This window comes from Carlito syrichta, unplaced genomic scaffold (assembly GCF_000164805.1).
Source record: "Carlito syrichta isolate Samal-C Ts95f unplaced genomic scaffold, Tarsius_syrichta-2.0.1 Scaffold303314, whole genome shotgun sequence".
Classification (NCBI taxonomy): domain Eukaryota; kingdom Metazoa; phylum Chordata; class Mammalia; order Primates; family Tarsiidae; genus Carlito; species Carlito syrichta.
Window position 1 is genome coordinate 474228 of NW_007247410.1, and position 24911 is coordinate 499138.

Sequence of the window (24911 nt, forward strand, 5' to 3'; positions counted from 1 at the left end):
CCATTCACCTCAGCCTCCCAAAGGCGTGGGATTACAGGCTGAGCCACCGAGCCCGGCTAGAAGATACAAATTTGAATAAAATGTTCTGGAAATTCTTATCTAAAATGCTATAACCATTTGCTTAATTGTAAAATGCAAAGAAGGCTATGAAAAGTAACATAGTAAAAATTTTTTTCAATTATGAGAGTTTGAGGAGAAAGGATACTAATTATGACTGCACTGAAAAATAATTTTGGGCGAGGGTACTGGTGCATACCTGTAATCCCAGCACTTTGGGAGGCCAAGGGGGGTTATCTCCTGAGGCCAGGAGTTAGAAATTAGCCTGGGCAGTACAGTGAGACCCTTTCTCTACAAAAAAAAAAATTTTTTTTTTTAATTATCCAGGTTTGGTGTCTTAGCTACTTGAGAGGCTGAGGTGGGAGGATCGTTTGATCCAGGGGTTCAAGGCTGCAGTGAGCTATGATTATGCCACTGTACTCTAGCCTGGGCCACAGAGCAAGACCCTATCACCCCCCATCCCCGCACCCCACCCAGGAAAAAGCACTATGAAGTAGGTCCTGTAGGCTAGATAGAAAGAATGATCTTGTCAGAGGGAAGAGAACCTGGGCAAATGCTGTGAAATGGGAACTAGCAGGATATGTGTGAGGAAAAGTGATGGGTTTGGTATGGGGAGTGCTGTGGAAGTATGTCTTGAGAGAGAACAGGAGGACCAGTTGGAATTAGCCTGCCTTTACAAAGGCAAGTTTTTTACCAAGTGTGATAATGCTCCTCCCACCCTTCCATTGCTCTTTCCAGTCTCCTGGGTATCACTGGACAGAAATGACTCCAAGAGTGACCATTTGTTACATGTTTACTTTGTGCCAGGCCCTGTGCTAAGTGGTTTATGTGCATTATCATATTTATTCATCATAACAATCTAACTTTAAAAGAGATACTTTTATCCTTACTTTAGAGCTGATGCAACTAAGGCTAAGATTAGATAACTTGCACATGACCATGTGCATAGTAAGCAGAGACATAGTGGAACCTGCTGTCTCTGCCTCAGAGCCCATGCTGTTAGCCGTTATGCTGCTCTAAGTTGTTGTTGCCTCCATTAGTTGATAGAGTGAATTAGTTTTTCACTAGTGTGAAATCCATCCTAAATGATCATAATTCTTACTGACTTAAAATCAATTAGCATAGGCAAGGCACGGTAGCTCACATCTATAATCTCAGCACTTTGGGAGGCCAAAGTGGGAGGATTGCTTGAGGCCAGAAGTTTAAGACCAACTTGGGCAACCTAGCAAGACCTTGCTTGTCTCTACAATCAATCAGTAAAGCAAAGAGGTACTTTGAAAATTATTTTTAACTTATAAAAACAAAGCTGCCACAGCTGGCTAATTTTTCTATTTTTGTAAAGGTGGAGATTTGCTTTGTTGCCCAAACTGGTCTCAAAATCCTGGGCTTGAGCAGTCCTCCCTCCTCAGCCTCCCAAAGTGCTGGGATTATAAGTGTGTGCCACCACACCTGGCCCATATTGTTTAAAATAATTAAAGTTTAAGACTACTTAAACATTTTGTTATAAAGAAGACTCAAAAGAGCATTGATGTAAATTTGTCATACCACAAGGTGTCTATTTAAATACTTAGCATTTCTCACATGTAATTTCTGGCAGATAAAATCTGGCAAAGTATTTCTGAAAATAATCTAAAAACCTTAATGCATAGTTATAATAAGGAGAAAGCTTTACTACACCAGAATTGATACAGTTTTAAAATTATAATCTAACTTGACAGATGAAAGTAATTACTAGTTGGGGGAAAAAAACACTTTCAATTGACTGTTTTTCAGTAGAACTCATTTTGACCACTGTAATCAGGCTATGTTCTCTAGCTGTCCAGTTGCTCTTCAGTAACTGTTTCTTTCCTTTTAATTTCCTGAAATGAATTGGACAGTACTGAGCTACATAAATCTCATCCAAGGAATACAAGTTATTGTATAAATACAGTAGGACACGGAATCTCTTGATGTTATATCCTAGAAAAACTATCTAACTAGTGTAATTTGTAGACAGTTACCATGAAAACAAAAGGGAGATTCTTTTGTCAAACTTGATTTGTGATTACCTGTGTACAGACGGATCAGCTTTCCTGTAACAGTGAACAAAAGCCTGATCGAAGCCAGGCGATTCGAGACCGATTGAGAGGAAAAGGATTACCAACAGGTAAGAGTATATGAATATGAAATGTTGAGGCTTTCACCTTATTCCATTGTTTCCTTTACAAAATTATACTTACCTGACTTGGGACTCTGATAATTGTGACTAGGATTACAACATAAGCATACAAAGTAGAGGCAGGGAACAGACAGGAACCAGTGTTCCTACATTAATAAATAACTTCATTAAAGTTATGCAAAAAATTGTTATTAATACAACAGGACCCCACAGTAAATTACTTACTTTTCTAGTATTATATCAGTCATATCATTTATTTACTTTATCATACTTTATATTAAAAATGCATTTTAAAGCATGACCAGATAAACACATATGTATGTTTATGAAAAAAAACTTTAAAAAAAAATTATGCTAGTTATAATCCACTAAATTGATATCATGACTGACTAATTTCAAGACTTGGAGTTATTAAATACTACCTTAGGTTATATGATGCTTAGTAAATAAAAACTAAAGATGAATAGTGGTTTTGCTACTTACCAATAGCATTATAAAATTATGAGTCCTATGATAATTATCAAATTGATTTTTTGAGGAAATGAATGGTAATTCCACAGACTTGAAATAAAAATATTTAAGTAAAATTGTATGTGAGAATTTATTTTCAGTGTTAAGTTTCGGGCTTGGCTTATCTATAAAATAAACTATTGGTTTTGCTGAGTATCTTTGTTCTCATCAAGCAGTGTTGAGAATCATGAGAATCTAAACATTAACAAAAATATTTTGGCCATAAAATATTTTATCGTCTTAGATCTTGGGGTAGGGAGAAGTAAATGCAAAGGTTGTTTAAATATATGCTAATAGAACATTCTTATTGATGTAGTCTAATAAAATAGATTAAAAAGTTAAAATACTTTGTTTTTTAATTTAATAAAATTTTCTTATTTAAAATCTATGAGAAACTCTTATTGTGAAAACTAAATATAGACACTTGATTATCTGACCCAAATGTTTCAAAGAATTCAGAACTCTCATATCTGAGAGGAAAGAGCATGCACTAAGCATGTGTGCTGCTTATCTCGAGAAGTCAAGGAAAAACTGTAAAGTTGTTTCTAATAGAGTGATTCTGTAATGGTTCAGTTAGTTGTCTGTTTTGGTGTTTCCAATTTTACTTATTTTGAATAAGGACTATTTTTAAAAAATATTTCAACTTTCATATCAATATATTAAATTTATTTCCGGTTAGATCAGGTTTCTTTTCTAATACATTTATTTATTTATTAGTTTATATAAATTAGTTTACATTTATTTGTTAGTTTATATGTCAATCCCCTCTCCCAAAAATATAAGGCAGACTTTGCTTAACCAACACAAACCCTTTCTTACAAATGTTTTCTTACTGTACTTGCCTTCATATACACAGATACACCTTCTTCTTGTTAAAAATCCATTTCCCTTTGTATGGTACTAGGATTCGATATAGGATAGAGTGTAAACCTGGTGCTAAGAATAGAAGCAGTTTGTAATCTATCGGATTTTCAGACAGTCTCCCATTTTAAAACTGAATAATAATAGAAATTTATAGCCAGCTGAAAGACTCTTTTTCAAGGAGGCATGATGAGAACTTTAATAAGTAAAACATTAGATTTAAGAGATATTGTTTCTCTTATTCATCCTCTTTCCTTCCCTCCCCACCTCCTTCTCTCCTTCCCTTCTTTCCTCTTTCCATCCTTCCTTATTTCTCTTTCCTGTTCTTTCTCTAATCTCTTTCTGGGTTTTCCTACTCTCATTTCTACTATCCTTAAGTGACCATGTTATGGAACTGAAGTGTATTTCTTATTCGTTATGTGTTGATTTAGTAAGTATAATGTTATGTTATTAATGTTTAACTTTTGTAGACAGTTATTTTTTTCAAGAATAAAATAGTGTATATATTTTATACACACATTTCATTCTATGTGTGTATGTATATATACACACATTTCATTCTATCCTGTTTCCATCATGAGTCTATAGAAATAAAAAAGCTCACCCCTGCCATATTTAGTTTATCAAATTTTAAAGATTATTAAATGTTAACATAGTTGGATTATATTTCTTTCAAGTATTTAGCATCTTAATGTTTTAGATCAGTTACATAGTGTTTTAGATATGAGATTGAATTCAATATAACATGCCTCAACTAGCAGATTATCACTTACATATATATTTTAAAATAAAAGACATTTATAAAGGTTAAGCTTTCTGGACATATAGATGCTAGGGATAGAAAAAATATGCTATATTAAGTAACGTTAGTTTTTGTAGGTGTTCAATTAATAGTTGTTGATTGAATGAGTATGAGAAAAGGTGGTATAAATATATTAGATGTTTTGATATAATATAGTAGTATATTTATAATATAATTCTTTGGTAGTTTCTTGATATTTTTATTTAACCTATTTTGAACATTAAGTTGTTTGCAAAATAAAATCAACCATCTTGATTCATATTATTAAACCATTTTCTTAGTATAGCAATGCAAACAGCAGGAGTTTTAAACCAGATTTTAATGCCTTTTATTTGTGATTTTGCTTTTATAATACTAAGAAAGATTTAGTATTATTGCCTTGCAGCGCTTTAGAATTCTTGTGATTGTTAGACTGTCCTAGTGCAGATAATGAAGCATTAACTGTTATAACTTTACAAAACTAGCAGAGAAATCAGATACTTAAATAGGTGTCCATTGCTTTTATTCTCTAATAGTCATATTGGAGAATAAAATCACCCTGAATCTAAACTCAAAAAACTTGCATGGAATTACTTGAGTCAGTCACTCAAAATAAACCAAATTTTATTTGTTTATATTTTTAGTAGAATTAGAGCTTGTTATACTGCAATAATAGCATTATTTGGATCAAGTATAATGGAAGACGATTTTTCAGACCTTCTTAGGCATTGCTTTCCACAGTAGTATTGCACAGGTGTTCTTTTAATTTATATTTTGCAAGCTAAGCATGGTGGCATGTGCCTGTAATCCCAGCTACTTGGGAGACTGAGACCAAGAGTTCAAGACCTCTTGCAGCATAGCAATACCTCATCTCAAGAAAAAAAAGTTTTTTAATGGCAGAATCACCATAAATATACTAATTATAGCCATTAGAAGGCAAAAGCAACTAGCTAATAGTCAATGGCATACACTAATTTAAACAATTTAAGATTGAAGAAAACAAGGTATCTCTTGTAGAAGAAATACTCACCTAGGACACTTGGACAGTGCCTGTCAATGGTCACTTGCAACAAAACAACCTTATGATGCTCTATTAGTAATGAAACATTCTCTTCAGTGTGTACCAACCTAAAATTTTTATGTAGTGATGCATTACTTTGTTAGATGTTAAGATAAACAGTGTGTGGCTGGGCGTGGTGGTTCAAGCCTGTGATTTCAGCATTTTGGGAGGCAAAGGCAAGAGGATTGCCTGAGCCCACGGGTTCGAGACCAGACTGGGCAACATGGCAAGACCTCATCACTACAATAAATAAATTTTTTTAAAAATTTAGCCGGGCGTGGTGGCACTTGTCTGTAGTTCCAGCTACTTGGAAGACTGAGGTGGAAGGATCATCTGAGCCCAGCAGGTTGAGGCTGCAGTGGCCATGAGCAGCATGCTACTGCATTCCAGCCTGGGTGACAGAGTGAGACTCTGACTCAAAAAAAAAAAAAAAGATGAGCAGTGTGATACAGAATTAGATAGAGATAAGTAGATTTAGGAATAATACATCTAGTGACTTAATTGTTCAACTAAAACTTAATAAAATTTTTCATCTATGAGTAAATGACCTTGAAAAGTCTCTTCTTGTCTCTTGAGGTCTAGCACAGAAGTTAAGGCCTAACCTGGTGGGCTGTCTGCTCCCACTTTGTTACTTAATACTGCTAATGCTGATAAAATGGCTTCACTGAGCAGAAAGAAATCAAACATTTCCTGCCAAGCTTAAGGTGGAAACCTATACCATTATCAGATCAAGCACAATGGGGCTTCAGAACTTGGGCACATTGATAATATCATGTTTCTTTCTTTTTTTTTTAATGTACTTGAACACATTTGTGAGGACAGATGGGAATTGGGGGGCCTCTTTTAATATTGAAATGTTATTTTGACATTAACTTCTAAGAGATGCTGTGAACTTTTGAGTCTGTATGTCACTGGAAAGGTGAGTGATGATATCCAGTTTAGGATAATGTTACTCACATGTAACAAAAGAGATAAAACAACGTACTTTTCAAGGAAGATTTTTTTCAATTTAGCTAAAATAAATGAAATATGTTATATTATGAATACTTTTTATATTCTTGAAATCTTATCCAAGGAATACAAATACAAAATCTTATTTATGAGTAAAGTATATTTACTGATCCCCATTTGGTAAGTTATTCATTCTCCAAAAGGAAAATACATGGGCTTCATTTTAAATTTGGGTGCTTATAATTTATGTAATCCAATATTATGTGTAAACTCTCTCTGAACTCAGAGCATCCCCAAGAGCTGGAAAATTCACTTGTACTGGCCACTTATTCTATTTTTAACAATATGATTCTTTCTATTATAGAATAAATCTTAAAACCTTTATGAGAGAGCTTCTGATCTCTAGTTTCATTATTTCCTCTCAAAAGAACTTTTAATTCCTTCTGCAGTGAATAATTACATGTTAGGAAAATAAAGCAGAAATAGAAAAGAAAAGGAAGGCAAAATTTAGAATATTATGTTGCTCTTGTTCCCAAGAGCTCATAATAGTTCATATGAGTTAGTTCATTTATTGTTATCTCTTAGAAGCATGATAAAGTATATCCATATTTTTGTAGATGAAGGAAATGAGAAACATGGAAATTCAGTGGCCTGCCCAAACTCTTGGATTGAATGCAAAGCTAGAATTAAGCCTCAGGTCTGTTGACAATAATCTTTCTGGTAGATTTTACCACCCTAAATTGGCTTTAAAAGTTTTCAGAAAGTTGTATATCAACCTATTCTATGAGCATTCTTTTGGAATCTGTTTTATCGGGAACTAGAAATACAAAAATAAGTAAGGCAGTGCCCTTATAGCATTGTCCCAGTTGGGGGCAGGGGGAGGCAAGTAGAAGTGATGACATATATAACGGATAATTTTAATACAGTGAGATAAGGGTCCTAACTGAGGTGTAGCATGCTCTGTGAGTATAGTGGAAGGAACAGTGAACTGCCAGGATGGAGGAAATATCAAGACATGTTCCACTTGAAATAGTTTAAGAGTAGCTCCAATGGCCTTGCTTTTAGAGAAAACATTAGCTAGTGGGGTATAGTGGTTTATTCCAGTAATCCCAGCATCTTGGGAGGCCAAGGTGGGAGGATTGCTTGAGCTCAGGAGTTTGAGACCAGCCTGGGCAACATAGTGAGAACTTGTTTCTGCAAAAAGGCAAAAAAGAAAGAAAGAAAATTAGCTGGGCATGGTGGTGCATGCCCGTTGTCCCAGCTACTTGGGAGGCTGAGGTGGAAGGATGCTTGAGCCCAGGAGGTCAAGGCTGTGGTAAGCTGTGATCGTAGTACTGCACTCCAGCCTGGGTGACAGAGTGAGATTCTGACTCAAAATAATAATAATAATTATTATTATTATTTGCTGCATAAGTTCTCAACTTTCAAAAAGAAAAAGCATTAACCTATTTCTTGTGATCAAAATAAGCAATGAGCACAGCTATTAGATATACTTAATTATGGTATTAATGCTGTTTATTGTGTATTAGGTAAAATAATTATAATAGCCTGGGTACGTGTTTAGAAAGATTTGGAAAGCAGTTGAAGAAATTGCATTTATCTCATCTCAAATACAATTAGTAAGTGGCAATAGTGTTAATAGTGCATGATCTTGACTGGTGCAGCAGACTTAAGACTGTAATAAATATAAGTCTAGAATTCCATGTTTCTCCTCACTCATATGGTCAGATTCTATATTTGAACTCTGATTCTGAGTTCCTAGATTAGTGAAATTTTTTTTCTTTAGTAGCATAAAGCAACTATGATGCTATATTTCACCATCCCTTTTTTCTTTTAGTGAGATTCGTTCTGGTCAGAACGTGATTATTATTTTGCAGTAGGTAAGAACTCTGTCAGCCTGTGGGGTGTTAATCTGCCAGTTACCTATCCAGTTGTGTAACTGAAGATAGTGAATATCATCAGTAGGACAAAATGTAGTAAGGTTCCTGCCACTTAGGAATATTAAAGAATGGTGTGCTCGTAACCGCTGAAATCCACCTCTCTACCTGCCACTGTGTCCCTGCCTGAAGATGTGTGTTCTTTTTCCTCAAAAAAGTGGACGAAAGCAGCCCTAGTCTAGATTCACAGAGAAACCATTTAGCTCAGAGCGTCTCTCTCATACCACTTGCCTTCTCTTCCTTTGTCCTCACTCGGTTTCTCCCCTCAGGGCTTCTGGGGTCCATGGCTCTTAGAAATGTACTTGAGAAAATCTCGGACACGTATCACTTTGATCCTTATATCACACTTCTTCAGCTTTGGCCCAGTTTCATCAGGAGAGTCGCTGTTCTCCCCCACTTTCTTTCTTTCTCCTCCTCTGTTTCACTATCCCTTTCTTGGTCTTGTTGCCTACCAGAAGGGATCTTATGATTTAAAGCCATCTTTTCTAAGCTAGCATGGGATTTTAAGGTAGCTACTAGAATGTGATTTTTTAAATTACAGAGCAAATAGAATTATACTTAAACTGACAAATTATATCTAGAAAGAAAGTAGAAAGTTAGTGAAAACGTAAATGAATTTTTTTTTTTAATTTTGTACTGCCTTACAGAATTTGAAATAACTTCCTGGACTTTTAATAAACATAGACTGAAATATTTTGATATCTAATAATTTGTATTAAGACAATAAAAACCCATCATATATAAAGCAGTGGCTATCCAAGAGCCACTGTATAAACAATAAGTTTTCAGTCTCATGTGGCTAATGAGAAGACATAGCTCTCTTAGGGTGCCATGGTCTAGTAGTATATTCTTAGTAGATACTAATGACCTAAGAGAGAATGGTAAAGTTACCTGTTAAATGGAGTAGACTAATGATACATCTGAAAAGTGACCTCTTTGCATTATATTGAAGTCAGAGTAGATGTCCTTGAGGAAATCATACTTAAAATGAAACTCTAGAACAAGAAGCAGCTGATTCTAGAGTAAAGCATTCAGGGCAGAGGGAATTTATGTACAAAGGCCCTAACATATAAGAGAGCTCAGCAGGGAAAAAGCTGGGGCCAGCATAGAATGAGGGAAGTAGAGACATGACCTTAAAGAGTCAAGTGGCAAACCCAAAGGAGTTGAGATTTCATTTAAAGTGCAGTTGTATGCCTTTAAGACTTATTAACCAGGGTAATGGCATCATGGAATTTACATTTTAAAAAGATAATTCTGGCTACTGAATGGAGAATCGTTGGATAAGGGTAATAGGAGAAGCAGGGAGGCCCACCGGAGACCATTTCAGTGATCGAGCCAAGCAGTGATGTGAACTGGGAAGAGTGGGATGGCAGTGGAATTGGAATAATCACAGGAAGTAAGATGTCTCTGAGAACTTAGACAGCCAGCACTTCCTGATGAATCTGATATGGGGACTAAGGAAGATGAGAGATTTAAGGATGGTGCCCATATTTCTGTTCTGAGCAGTCAGTTGAATAATGGTGCCACTTACTACAACATAAAAGACTGGAGAAGAATGAGCGGTTCTGGGGTTAGGACGCAAAAGACTAGTTCTCAGCATGTTCAGGTTGAGATTTACTAGTAGAAGTTCCAGTTGTATAAGGTTGAAGTTCTCAGAAAAGGTCAGTGCTAAGAATATAAATTTGAGAGTTATCAGGGTTATCAGGATATAGACGATATTAAAGCCTTGTTAATAGAAGGGCTATATAAGGACAAAGTGAAAGGATGGAATTCTAAAGCTGATACCTGAGGAAATTCATCATTTGGATATTCAGTAGCAGAGGAAAAGCCAGACGGCGAATGAACAGCCTGAGAGGTAGGAGGAAACCAGGCTTGTAAAGAAAGGAAAGATTCGGTAAGGGATAGTCCTCATGATTAGCTGCTGGTCAGAAGATATGGAGACAGAAGTGCCCATGTAACCTGCCAATGCAGAGATCACGGATGATGTATAATGAGTCACCAGGGTATGGACCAGTTGGAAGCTGACTAAAGTGGGTGGAATGGAAAGTAAGCAGTTGGAGACAGCAGCAGCAAGTGAAACAATCATTGTGGAAAGCGAGTGAACTTAATATTTACACGTGGTGTTGCATATACAAAGAGGTTGACTATGAGTCTGCGGTACCTGTTTGAATTTTTTCCAAGTGTTGACTACTTTTTGGTAGTAAATGTGGTAGAATAATGCAGCTGGTTGAGTTCATCTTTGGTTTATAATCTTTAAGTCCTTCCAATTCTTTTTTAAAGTCTTAGCAAATTTCAAGAATATCTGTGTTCCCTAGTCAAAAAAATCTTAACTGAATGAATTTCAAAATATGGTTTGTTTAAGAATGTAGTTTACCCCTGAAATACTGTGACACAGACATATGTTTATCAGTTTTCAAGTTATCTTAGAAGCTAGCATCTGTGACAATCTGTATCTGGAAGTGGTGTGGTATGTTTCTTGGTGTTCATTATATGATGTGCCCCAAATATAGATGTTATCCTTATTTGAACTGAAATAGATCCATATTCAGGGGAAGGTAAAAAGTAAGAGAAGCACAGTGTTTGAATCTAACCCTCAAGTAAGCAATTATTGACTGCCATTCTGAAATGAATTCACTTTTCTAAGATTTTTAAGGTAAAATTTGTGTTTGGGGAATTAAACCTTACTGTTGTTATTCTGAAGAGACAGTTGATATTGTCAAATAAATTTCTTTATTTTAAAAAATTTTTTTTAGTTGGAGTCTCACTCTGTGTCTTCAAATCAATTAATAAGCAATTTATCATCACTAGGAAAGCTTTAGTCATTTTATATAATACAGCAGATAGATTAGCAAAGAGAAATCATGAAAGTAGCACAGGAAAACCTTTCAGTATTTATGGGCTATTGGTTAGTAACCATCAAGTATTTTTCTACATTTTTTCAATAGTGAACAAATATATATATAATTTTTTGATATTGAATCTATGGATTCACAAAATTAATTACTGGATGAGCATTTCTGGTGTGTCTCACATTTATAGACTACTGTCTTTTAAAAAAAGTAGAATGGCGTACTGTTTTTAACTACAATCAAGGAATAAAGACTAAGAATTGGTAGTTTATCAGAAGTGACAGATATTGATACATCATGTTCTGAAAGAAAAAACGACTTTGGTACATGATGGTCTGCCATGGAAAAAATAAATTTCTTTTATAACCTAAACACAATCAAATGATCTGGATTTCAATTTTCTGAAAGCATATCTAATAATAAAACCTTGATACTTAAGAATTCCAAAGGCTACAATCTTATTTCCATCTATAAGATAGCGAGAATCCTTTGTTTCTTCTTTAAAAATATTTAGTTAAGCCGGGCTCGGTGGCTCAGCCTGTAATCCCGTGCTTTTGGGAGGCTGAGGTGAGTGGATTGCCGGAGCCCACAGGTTCGAAACCTGCCTAGGCAACTTGGCGAGACCTCATCTCTACAATAAATCAAAAAAATTAGCTGGGCGTGGTAGCGTGCGCCTGTAGTTCCAGCTCCTTGGAAGGCTGAGGCGGAAGGATCGCCGGAGCCCAGCAGGTTGAGGCTGCAATGGCCGGGAGCGGCCACTGCACTCCAGTCTGGGCAACAGAGTGAGACTCCAACTCAAAAAAAAAAAATATTTAGTTAAAATACCAGAATGTAAGTGGGCACCAAAGGGAGGCCCAAACTTTACCTGTATGATGTATACCTAATCCTGAATTGTACCCCACATCTTAAAAATAAAAAAAATTAGAAAACCAGACTATACCAGGACTTCAAGCTGATGTAATATATGTTTGAGTCATACCTTTAGAAGTAGTAGTTCACTGTACATTCAATTAGTGCTCCAAGTCATTTATTGGACTACCAAACTGGTTAGTCTCAAATACTTTTGTCTTTTTTAAATCCAAATAATTCACTTTTGATGAATGCTATAACTCAAAAAAGTAAGTTCAATATATTATTCATTTTATTAGATAAGAGACATGGGACTATGAAGTGATACATCTCTCTCATCCTCTACCACCTCCATCCCATTTCACCTCAGATTATTCATTTAGAGCGTTTAGGAAATTGTCACCATTTTCAATGTCAATAGTGGGTTACATTCCAATTTATTTTCTAAAAATTCTGTGCATACATGATAGATTCTTATCATTCCAGGAAGAAGCTCTACTTCTGATGTACTAGACATACACAAGGCTCCATTCTCTCACCAGACCTTTCTTAACAAAGGGCTTAGTAAATCTATGGGATTTTTGTCCATCAGAGACACTCAAGATGAGGAAGATTATTTCAAGGATGTTTTATCAGATAATAATAAACATGGACATGAAGATTCTGAAAATAAGTGCTCCCCTTACCAGTTCAAAACTAGTGACCCAGGAAAAAAAGTTATCCCTGGCACTGATGTGCTTTCTAAGAAGAAAATCTGGGCTTCTTCCATGGATTTGCTGTGTCCAGCTGACAGAGACTTCCCTTCTGGAGACACTGGCACATACCGACACTGTCACCCGGAAGCAGTAACAGTGCGGACTTCAACTACTCCTAGAAAAAAGGAGGCGAGATACTCAGATGGAAGTATAGCCTTGGACATCTTCGGCCCTCAGAAAATGGACCCAAACCATCACATGCGAGATCTGCCCACCTCGTCAGCAATATCAAGCGCGTTGGACCGAATCCGAGAGAGACAAAAGAAACTTCAGGTTCTGAGAGAAGCCATGAATGTAGAAGGTTAGTAACTTTGTGTGTGTTTGAGAGAGAACTAAACTGAAATATTTTACATTGTGTTTTGAAATAAAGAAGGGTTATTAAATCATTCCACAAGTCTTATTTCACTGTCAAGTCTTGGTACCTGACTTAGTCTCTTCTCTGTCAGTTTCTGTTCTCCCTTCCCCCAAAACCCTAATCACAGCACTCTGCTTTCACAGTCATCCTTGCCAAACATGCCCACTTCACTGTATTGTCTATCAGTATTTTGGGTAGTGTATCTTTAGATTGTAAGCTTCTCAAGAGCAGGAGGCATGTTTTCTGCTTCTTTTAAATTTTCTGCAGCATTATCTCATGGGAGGCTCCAGAAAATGACTGATTCCGTGGGAATGAGAATCATTTAATCACAATCAGTTATCCTAAAGAGGCAGAAGAGATGGTGATAGCGAAGTGCTTCCCAAACCACCAGCTTCAGAAATCAGAGTTTAGGGCATAACTCTAGGAGATTATGATTTTCTTGGTCTGGAATAAAGTTTTGAATCTATACTTTAAAAATCATAGTACTATTTAGTTTATAGACTGCAAGTCAGACAACCTAGTTTTGACTTAGTTCCTCCATTTAGTAGCTATGTGATCTGTATTTGGACTTCCTCTCTCCAAGTCTAAGTTACTCCACCTGTAAAATGGGCTTGCCAAAAATAGGTTAATTAGGTAATACAGTGATTAATACTAAATTATTAATGTGGTGCATATAAAAATAACTTTAAAGTGGTAAATTCTTATTATTCCAGAGAAAAACTCTGTTTTCATAAATGCCTGGTTTTACACACAAAACTCAACATATTGAGTGGAGTAAAATTATGTTGGAGACATATGAATAGGAGCTATTTTTAGTGTGAATAGATGCAAGAGAAAACAAATGAGCAAATTTTTAATCTAAAAATTTGTGCATTTTTTAAGATTGAAATTTTACAATTGCCCTTGCCTCTAGACTAATCCCAGGACATAGCTTACTAAAGGGAACTTTAAGGTATTTTCTGGTTCAAAGAGAAGAGAGACATAATTAGGGATCATAGTCGTCTTTAAGGTCGCTGTTCTGGTATAGTATTTTTTATCCATAGGTTGCTTTTAAAGGATTCTGCTAAAGGGCGGTTGCTCTGTTACTTACGTTTTAAGCATATCCGGAGCTGAACGTACTTCCCTAGTGTTGCTTTACTTCTAGTAAAAGAAGCTTTGCAATTTCTCTTCCAATTTCAGGACTTGCAAATTAGTAAATAATTTGAAATTGCGGAGGAAAATATTAAATACTTAATTGATATTACAGGTTTGCATATAACATGCATTTTGGAAAAACATATACCAACTTTAAGAGATGGTGATATGTATTCTTGATCTGAAAGCTTTCAAAGACAGGAAATAAAACTTTAGAAATTTGTTTATGTACAATTTTTTTCACTATTTAACTTTGGAGTTGTGACAGCAAAGAGAGGAGGCACTTTCTGTAGCTTAATGAAAGTCTCCCCTTTCATGCCTCCTTAGTGTTGCACAACAGCTCGCAGATGAACAACTTAGTCCCGACCTTCTTGTGAGCATGCCCTCAGGAAGGCATTTATGTAAAGAAATCTTGTCCATCATGGGGGGGAAAAAAGCCAAACCTTCAATAATTCAAATAGATAAAACCATTATAGTTTCAGAATATAAATAATGAAGATACATACAAATCTAGATGGCTATTTCTAACATTTAAAAGGTTGAGTAATATCTTTTTCAACAACGTAAGTATCAAAAATAAAATTATAATTTCTACTGTTTTTATGTGTGACCTAGTTTCAAAAGATTGTCTTGAATTTTTTTTTTTTAAAGATGTGGGGTACAATTCATGATTAGGTATACAAATGTTCATTATGAAGGTACTCTTGTTGATGAGGATTTTCTTTGTTGTTGTTGTTGTTTTGAGTTGGAGTCTCACTCTGTCGCCCAGGCTGGAGGGCAGTGGCACGCACCCAACTACTGCAGTCTCGACCTGCTGGGCTCAGGCGATCCTTCCATCTCAGCCTTCCAAGTAGCTGGAACTACAGGCACATGCCACCACGGCTGGCTAATTTTTTTTTTTTTAATTTATTGTAAAAATGAGGTCTTGCCAAGTTGTCCAGCCTGGTCTTGAACCCATGGACTCAGGCAATCCTCTCACCTTGGCCTCCCAACGTGCTGGGATTATAGGCGTGAGCCATTGCTCCCGGCCTAAAGTTTTTAATAATAATGTGAATTAGTGAAGGTTGAGGAATTTTTTTCTTTTATACTTTTCTATTTGAGAGTTAAACAGAAAAGATATCAAACATTAGTATAAATGTATTTAATCTATTAATTACACTATCATATTCTGCATAATAGATTATGTTTGAGTGGATGCTTTTCTTATTACCAATAATAAAATATATTAGACTGTTGTAGCATATGATTCTATTATATTTTCTGATTATATGTGTGCACATGTGTAAGTATTAAAGAAACTCAAATAGATCAACTTGTTCCCAGATATACTTACATATCTGCAAAGATGAGGCATGGTCTTTGCAGAGCCTTATTTGTTCAAAAGGTAACTACTTAGGCTATATGATTTCCAGATTTAGAAATTTTAGATTTGTTGTAGGATACACAAATATGCTTTGTATTTTTTGATACAGGACAGTTTCTATCTTGAAATCTTCCTCAGCTGTTGAAAAGTTTTCAAGAGCATTTGCTCTCACAAAACTGACCCATTTTTCTTCTCCAGAGGATATTTTACAACCAAATTAAACAAACAACCGAAAATGTTGGGTTATTATGGAAATATACCATCTTAAATAAACCTACATTATTATACAGTAACTTGCAAGTAGCAGCAAATTATGTTTGCTTTAGACTAAAAGATTCAAAAGGAATGTTAGAGGTATAGAATTCAAAAGCAATAATTATTATTTAGTTGAGTAACTTGCTAGTTTTATGCTGTGCTACCTTTTTCTAAAGGTGAATTTATGCTATTTGCAAAAAAAAAGTACAGATTGGTACTGTGAAGGTTTTAGCTGGTATACAAACAAGAAAAAAGAATAGAAAATTATATAAATCCCATTTATCTCATTTAATTCCCATGAAAAATAGGCTCCATACATCTTTTTTATGTGTGATAAGTCAAGCAGACGAGGCTATCATTAATGTACACATTTTATTGTACATACTGCTTTATTTTTTAAATATTTGTGTTTTAAAACTTTTAAGAACAAAAGTGTACAATTGTTGTGATCTTTAAATTTGGTAGTTGCTAATCGGTTGCAGTAATTTTAGAATTAGAGGCGATCTTAGAGCACATATTATCAAAACATATTCTTCAACTCTTGAAGATTTAATAACATACCAAAGATCACATAACTAGCCTTCACCTCGATCATCTCCATAGCATTTCCTCAGCTAACATCAAGCAGCCAACTAGCACAGGCAAAACCAGACCTTAAAATCATGAATTTGGAGCTAGAAGGAATTCAAATACCATTTAAACCAAGCAGCTCATTTTCAGAGGCCTAGAGTACACTAGTTTGCCAAAGGAGATACATAATTCATAACAGAGCTGTATTTTGAATTCAGGTCTCTAGAACCCCATTATAAGAATCTTCCACTGTGCCATCCTGATTTCAAGAAGATACCCGAGACATATCAGATGCATTGTTGGGAGGACATTTTTTACTGCCTGGGACATTGAACATGCAGCTGACTGCCTAACAACCTCTTAAGTCTCTCCTTAATAAAATTATATAATGTCTACTATAGTGAAACAAGGTAGTGTTATGAAAGAAAGGCTAAAAACCAGGTACTTTTGGTTGTTTCTGCAGAAAACCACACAGTATGGGGTTAAGATGAAACTCCTTTATGTTGCTTACTCTATTGTGGTAGACAGTATGTTGATGGGGTTCTACTACCTAGGGTTTTTGTTTGTTTGTTTGTTTGTTTTTGAGTCAGGGTCTCACTCTGTCACCCAGCCTGGAGTACAGGCATGATCACAGCTCACTGCAAACCTCAACCTGCTGGGCTGAGGTGATCCTTCCACCTCAAGCCTTCCTACAGGTGTGTGCCACCACGCCCTACTAATTTTTTTATTTATTATAGAGATGAGGTCTCCCCATGTTGCCCAGGCTGGTCTTAAACTCCTGGGCTCAGACAGTCCTCTCACCTCAACCTCTGAAAGTGCCGGGATTACAAGCATGAGCCACCATGCCCAGCTGGAAATTACTTTTAAAATTTGATGCCCCCCCCCCCCTTTTTTTGCTTTGTTCTTTAATTCCACTTTTTTTTTCCACCTCAGCACAGGACTATCCTATTCAGCTCTCTTCCTTTCTTATTCCTAGCATTTTCTGTTATCACTTTCTACTCCATCTTACGATCTGAGAAGTTGTCTGTTTTCTAGTAGGAGTATCTGCCAAATGTCTCTCTCTTCCTTGTGATGTAATTGCCAGACACGCCCTGTGCATTGCTCTGTGGGTTGGCGGTGGATTCTTGATTATGAGAGACTGACTTGGATCTTGTGCTGTGATTACAGTATGAATGGTACTCCCACACCCTGGGTGGGACTCTGAGTAGTATTTTGCTTCCAACAGTCGAAACTCCTCTGCATTCCACACGATACTAGACGAACAGATCAAACTAATTTCTACAAAAGTGGCTGTGGTTAAATGTTGTATATTTAGTGAGCTGTGAGTCAGTCTACCTCACATGAAAATTAAATCTTAGTTCCTCCTTTTTATTGGCCTCTGGTCCTAGCGTGGGTTTGCAGTCCTGTGACTGCCCTATGGACACAGCTTCAGCTCTGTGGTTGTGCAACCAGAATCTGTAATGTGAGCCTGTTCCCAGTGTTGAGGCACCTTCATGTTTCATGTGAGAAGATGGAGTTTAAAACTTATATTTTTTTAGTTACAGTTTAAAAAGGTAAGGAGATAAATTCATACATGTGATACTTTTAATATCTTATATCTTAAGGAGATATATTTTTTCAGAACATCTTTCTTAAAATTCAAAACTGGTAAAGATGAACTATTTCAACTTTTATTTCTTTACCTTATTTCCCTTTGAGTAGCAAAAAAAAAAAAAGATATGATTAAGCTGTTACTTAGATTTAGATCACTCCATGAGCTAAAATAAATAATTTTAATATTCAGTCCCTGTTTTATTTGTATGTGTAAATGTGAATAAGCAGGAATTTTATAATATTGGTCAAATATCACATGATTTCAGGTTTTAATGACTTAATTATTAGATTAAGAACAATTGTTTTTAAAATGAGAATATACATTTACTTCTTTTGATTTATTCAAGTGGAAAAATAAAATTACATTTTTTAAAATTTGTATATATTTGTTTATTTTGTAGAGACAAGGTCTTGCTATGTTGCCCAGGCTGGTCTCAAACTCCTGGGCTCAAGCAATTCTTTACCTTGGCTTCCCAAAGTGGTGGGATTATAGGCGTGAGCCACCACGCCAGACTGAAATTGCATTTTTAAACACTAAGGAAAATTACAGGTAAAACCAATATGAACTTTCCAGTGTCTGCATTCATAGTAACATAACATTGGCTCTAGAGTCCACAGAAATAATATGCTACTTTATTGGAAATTAAGGACCTAATTTAAATCTACCCATAGCATGGTTTGCATAGACACAGTTTGGCTTTGGCATAGCCACTCTCTAAGAAGGGCTAATTGAAATGTCTTAAGAAAGTTGAAAATGGATCTTACTAGCAATGAATATCATCAGAGTTTTTTTAAAAAAGACCCAGCAATTTTAACCTCAGATATTTTCTCATTTCATCCCAGTTCCCTTGCCTCTCCGTTTGTTTCTTTACCAAGTAAATTTGTATACATTTCTTCTCTGCTGTCAGCCACTTACTAAGGTTCTATCACCAGAACAAATAAAATTCTGACTCCTTGGATCTTCCTTCCTAAGGTTCTCTATGCTTGTATCTCTCTCCTCTCATCTTTTAGCATTTCCTGTCTCACACCTCACTCCCACACTACCTTCTAGTTCTCATTCTTATTCTCATTCCCTGCCTCTCCCTCTCCCCCCTCCTTTCTTCCCTCCATGCTGCCTCACCTCTTCATGTGTGTACATGGGGGGAGAGAGAGAGAGAGAGAGAGAGAGAAAGATCGATCTACCTACTTACCTATCCAACTAAATGTAATTTTATATTCCCATGCCTTTATTCATGCAGCAGTCTGCCCTAAGACTCAAAGCTTCAGTCATTGCCTGGTTCAGAAATTTTTCTCTCACCTTCCCAGTTTAGGATGATGGCCTGTGCTTTTCATTGACATTATTTCTTTTAAGGAGCTTGTTTTTCCTCCTACAAACCTCAGATATCTGACCCGGTCTAATTCATAGCTACTTCCTTAGCATCTGCCACTATACCTGACATATAACAGGTAAGTGTTTGTTAATATAAGCTGAGTATTGTATTGTAGCTGTTAAAGAATTTTAATAAATTCAGAGGTATTATTTCAGATATGAGTTACAACAATATTCTCTGGCAAATTATATGTATTGGAAGGAGAAATCATACCTTCTCTGTTTTGTTCAACTCTAAAATCACGTTCTTGTCAGTCATAACTTAAACAAGCAACAGCAAATATAATTAATTTTTAATTGAACTCTATACTCTTTGAAAGTTTTAGAAGGGACAATGAAACCATAACACAGAGAATCCTGGAGGACTCTGGAATAGTGGTACAGTGAGATATGTGGCCACCGTATCCCTCAAGACTCCCCCAGAGGGAATTGGAACATGTTCATTCTTTTTGCCATTCCTATTCTGCACATACTTTATGTCTGTAGAGTGACTTGCAGTTTACAGTGTTTGTCTATCATTGCTTACTTATATGTACATTCATACTTGGATGAGCTTCGTTCGCCCAGGTTGAAAGTTGCACTCATTGTGTCTAGCTCTCAAGGGCTTGTAGGACATACTCTATTGATTTCAACATGGTGTGATAATAGGATACATTGGGCTCTAATAAACATTTAAAGGTATAATCTCTAATGTTGAAAAATTATTTTTCTGAAAAGGAAGATAGAGAAAATCACTTAATATATGAATACATAATGCTATTACTTGTGTTTCTCTGCTTTGAAAATTGAAATACTTCGCTAGGGCCCATATCCTAGAACTGGGAGATTTAAAAAACATTTTATAGTTCTGCACTACAAAAGCAGTCATTTTAGCTTAGTTATCTTTGAAACTTGTATCTGTAATTTGGGTCATGTATCAAAGGTAAATAAATGTCAAAGTAAACGTGGTTTTTTAATTACTGTCATTGCAATTGGCTAAGTCTCACTTTCTACGTATTACCTGTCTGAACTTGAATATGTGTCACTCGTAAATGGTGTTTTTAGATTACAGTTTGTGCTGGCTTAGATACATTTTAATGTGAAAATTGTAGACTTGAATGTTTCATCTGAAATAGTTTTACGTAAACCCAGGATATTATGCAAATCTTCATAATCAGAGTTTGATCTCCTAAACACTTAAAGTATAGTGTACATGATCACATGCCACAACTGTATACATTCACAGGGCTAGTGTGCTAAGTAGTGGCAGAAGTTGTGACACTTAGTTGCCAAAAGCTTAGGACAAAACATACTAATCTATTTTTTTTAATGCTTTTTATTGTTGCTGTATAAGTGAGTTAATATAATGTTACAGTCACTATGAATTTTTGTTCAGAGAATAAGATTACAATTAAATTATAATAAAAATATGTAATGTTTCTTTTAACCTTATATTCTGACAAAGAATAGTTTACTCTTAATTACTTATGGCAAAATAGTACTAGAAAGTAAAGGATATCTTCGAATTTCAGAGTCTGTGTAATTACAGAATCTCTATCACTAGATTTCTTTCTAAAGCTTGATTCTTTAAGCCATTCTTCATTAATCCCTATTCTTTTAGCTCTCTTGTGACTATCCTACAGAATATTTTTGGAGAGGATATGTTTATATATGTTTTACATGTTTATGTACATGTATTCACACTGACAATTTGGTTCTTTTTTGGGAGCATAACGTTTGGTGACAACCTAGGCTGATTTCACCCTCCCATCTGCTATTTTGCACTCATTAGTATTTCTAACACTGTGATTCTTTCCTGAAACTTCATTTTCTGCATCTGAAAGCTAAGTATTCATAGGAACTCAAAAAGAAGGAAATGGTTTAGTGGAATAAGGACTAATCATGACTCTACCTGAATCCCAATGCACTGACTTCTACATTGTAGGCTTTAGATATTTGCTTGCTGAAAAAAGAAGTTTGCAAACCAACAAAGTGGATATTGAGGCTGATTTTATCCCACAAAAGGCAAATAAATTCAGTCCTGCAATTGGAATGGTGAAAGCTTAAAATTTTACTTGTAATATTGCTACATGTGCATTTTATAAAATGTGGGTATCCTAATAGGCCCATTGCACATGATTCAAGTATTTTGGCATTCAGAAATCTTTGTAATCTGTAAATGTTTTGGAGCATCTTTTTGGTTTAAAATATTAGTTTTTTGTTGTTTGTTTTTTAAGAGACAGGGTCTTGCTCTGTTACCCAGGCTGCTGGACTCAAAGGATCCTCCCCATTCAGCCTCTTGAGTATCTGTGACTATAGGCATGCATTACCAAACCAGCTTTTTTTTTTAAAAATAAAGATGAGGTTTTGCTGTGTTGCCCAAGTTGGGTCTTGAACTCCTGGGCTCAAGCAGTCCTCCTGCCTCAGTCTCTCAATGTACTGGGATTATAGGCATTAGCCACCATGCTGGCAGTGCAAGCTTGAAATTTCTGTATTAAATAGTAAATGTAATCTTTTCAGGAACATTATAAAATTATATATCCTTTACGAGGAAAATCTTGCATTGGTATGCATAGAGAGGCACATTTTCTTTTTTTTTTTTTTTTTTTTTTTTTTTGAGTTGGAATCTCACTCTGTCCCCCAAACTGGAGTGCAGTGGCCGCTCCCGGCCACCGCAGCCTCGACCTGCTGGGCTTCGGCGATCCTTCCGCCTCAGCCTTCTGAGTAGCCAGAATTACAGGCATGCGCTACCATGCCCGGCTGATTTTTTGATTTTATTGTAAAAATGAGGTCTCGCTGCCCAGGCGGGTCTCGAACCCGCGGGCTCAGGCAATCCACTCACCTCAGCCTCCCAAAGGCGCAGGATTACAGGCTGAGCCACCGAGCCCGGCTTGAGAGGCACATTTTCTATGTTTGCAGGTCATCTTTGCAAGAACATCTCCTGGCTCTCTGAGATGACCAATGTGACCTGCATACAGGTATCCAGTAGGCACTAACCAGACAGGTGATTTTGTTCCTTTGTTCTGGTCTGCAGAAGAGGGGTAATACCTAATTTTCAGTGAGATGTGCTAACATTATTAACTAGTTTTCTTTTTTGGAGTACCTAAAGAGTATAAATATGTTTTCTATTTTTAAATTTATAATTCTAGCACTTTAGATTTTGTCCAGATCCCAAGAATATGGCATTATTAATTGGGAATTTTTTTGTTTTGTTTTTGAGACAGGGTCAAATGACTAGCCTGTCATTCAGCTGAAGTGTGGTGGCACAAGCATAGCTCACTGCAGCCTCCCACTGTGGTAGAATGCAATCATTTAGGAACAGAAGTACTGGTCAATGCCTTGATCTTCAACTCTAAAACTGCTTTAATTATAGTATTACTTGATATTTGTGTTCACTATACACAAAGCCAGACAAAGGAGAGTCTGCTATGTTATGCCTGGTTCTCCAGATAAAGGTTATCCCAGGAATAGGGCACAACTTCCTCTCCATCACACCTATGGTTAGTAATCCATCCTTTTTCTCCTCTCATTTATTTAAGTTTTTGTCTCAGCATGACTCCAGTCCTTTCTCTGGGCTTGAGCTCTCAATTCTAGCTGCTCATCCCCATTTTGGATCCACAGACCTAGTTTTTATGGTGCCATTTAGCTATATCATTCATTCATTTATTTTTTTTTCCATTAAGAATCTGTGTTGAACACCTTCTAACACAGGAAATAATTCATCCTGTGAAATCCCTGTCTTCAGGTTTGCAGACTGGGGAAATAAACTCCTCACCTATGTTGCTTCTCTGCTGCCACACACCCTGTGTCACTCCTCAGCTTTAGGGACTTCTCCTGGTCTACTTTCTTCAGCGCCGAGAGAAAGCCACAGCACCATTCTCAGCTCCAGTACAAGTCATGCACTGTAGCCTAGCCTGAATCCTGTGGCTACCTGCAAGCTTTCGTGTGGTTTTTGCTGACCGTTGTCAATGTTCTTCACAGCAGAATTTATTTAGTTTTCTCAAGCTTCTGGCCAAGCAGACTCTCGAAGTGATTCCCTTTCTATTACCAAGCAATTTTCTGACATGAGTATTGGGGTTCCCTCTGTGTTTTCATCCTTTCCCTTGTCCATTGTTCACTTCTTTTACAAAAGAAAGGTTTTTCCTCCTTCTAATGTAGCCATCACATGTGTATTCTTTCTTCCATCTCCTGTTTCCTTCAGCACATTTGTTAAACCAGTTTTTCCCACTACCATTTGCAACTTCAATTCCCCCACTCAGTTCCTAAAATCAGGTGCAGACATTCCACTATGCCAGAAAGACCCCAATAACTCTCTTTATTTTTTTTTTAATTTTTTTTTCTCAAACCCTCAGGCTTCTTGAAAGAATAGTGTACATTCATTCTCTCAACTTCTTGACTCCTAGTCATTCTTTAACCCTCTCTGATTTGGCCTCTGGACTGTCTGTACAATGAAAATGGTTTTCTTGAAGGTCACTGGTGACCTTTATGTAACACTTATATGCAGTTATTTACTCTAAAGTATTCATCTTGTGCTTGCTGTGCACCAAGTACTTGCTAGACACCAGAAGCACACTTAAATAAGATAAAATCTTTTTTTGTCATTTTATAATTTAGGTGGGGGAAACAAACAAGGAGAGAAAGAGACCTACAAGGTAGTGGAAGAGGTGATTAGTTAAACAGTATGAAGCAATAGCAAAAGCAATATCTAACTCAGCCTTTGGGTGGTCATAAAAGCTTTTAGGTGGAAACCGAGGCTTCTCTTAAAGGAAAAAGCGATGTCAGGTAAAGAAGAAGGGGAACAGCTTTTCTTTCAGAAAAGACTCTAACAGCTTATATGGTTTTGGCTATCTGCAAATTAAGTAACACAAGTACAGAATTTGTTTGTGGAAGTAGATGGTAATAAAGCATTTACCTCAATTGAGTTTTTCAGGTTATATTTAAATTGTCTTATATATATGGCAATTTAAATTGTCCTATATGTATATCTAAGGCTATATAAATTGTCATATATCTATGACAATTTAAATATAACCTGAAAAACTCAATTGTGGTAAATTTGAGATAAAAAAATATACACACACACATATATATAGTTTGGGGACTGGGGAGAGAAAGGTCTATACTTTTTACCCAACTCTTTCAAATGAATCTGATTTCAAAATATGAAGAACCACTGCTAAAAATGTAGTTGAGGACCAGGCTTTGAATACCAAGCTAAGGAGCTTTAAACTATTTTAAAGTTTGAAAGATTTTAAGAAACATAATGACAGGCTCAGATTTTCATTTCTGGAAATCTTACTCTCTGCCAAGTGAATTTAGTTCACACTCGTCCCTGGGCCCTGCTCCCTTGCACAGCGTACACTCCACACAAACCTACACGGTGCCTCACCACGCCCCCATGCTTAGCATCGCATTCTGGTGGAGCTAAATGTCTTGCGTCAAATTAAGTATCTATGTGCTTGTCTTCTCTTGTACATTTCAAATTATTTGGGATTGTGTTTTTAGATTTTTAATCTGTTACAGCA

General features: G+C 36.1%; 1 protein-coding gene across 4 annotated transcripts in view; it reads left to right on the top strand.

The window, feature by feature from the left end:
* PTPN13 (protein tyrosine phosphatase, non-receptor type 13) overlaps nt 1–24911 on the top strand; it is a 146925-nt gene that overhangs the window by 39547 nt on the left and 82467 nt on the right. For all 4 annotated transcript variants that reach the window (XM_008058360.1, XM_008058361.1, XM_008058363.1 and 1 more), the window contains exons 5-6: nt 2116–2203; nt 12500–13069. In XM_008058360.1, coding sequence (XP_008056551.1) covers nt 2116–2203; nt 12500–13069 — 658 coding nt within the window. The remainder of the gene's footprint in view (nt 1–2115; nt 2204–12499; nt 13070–24911) is intronic.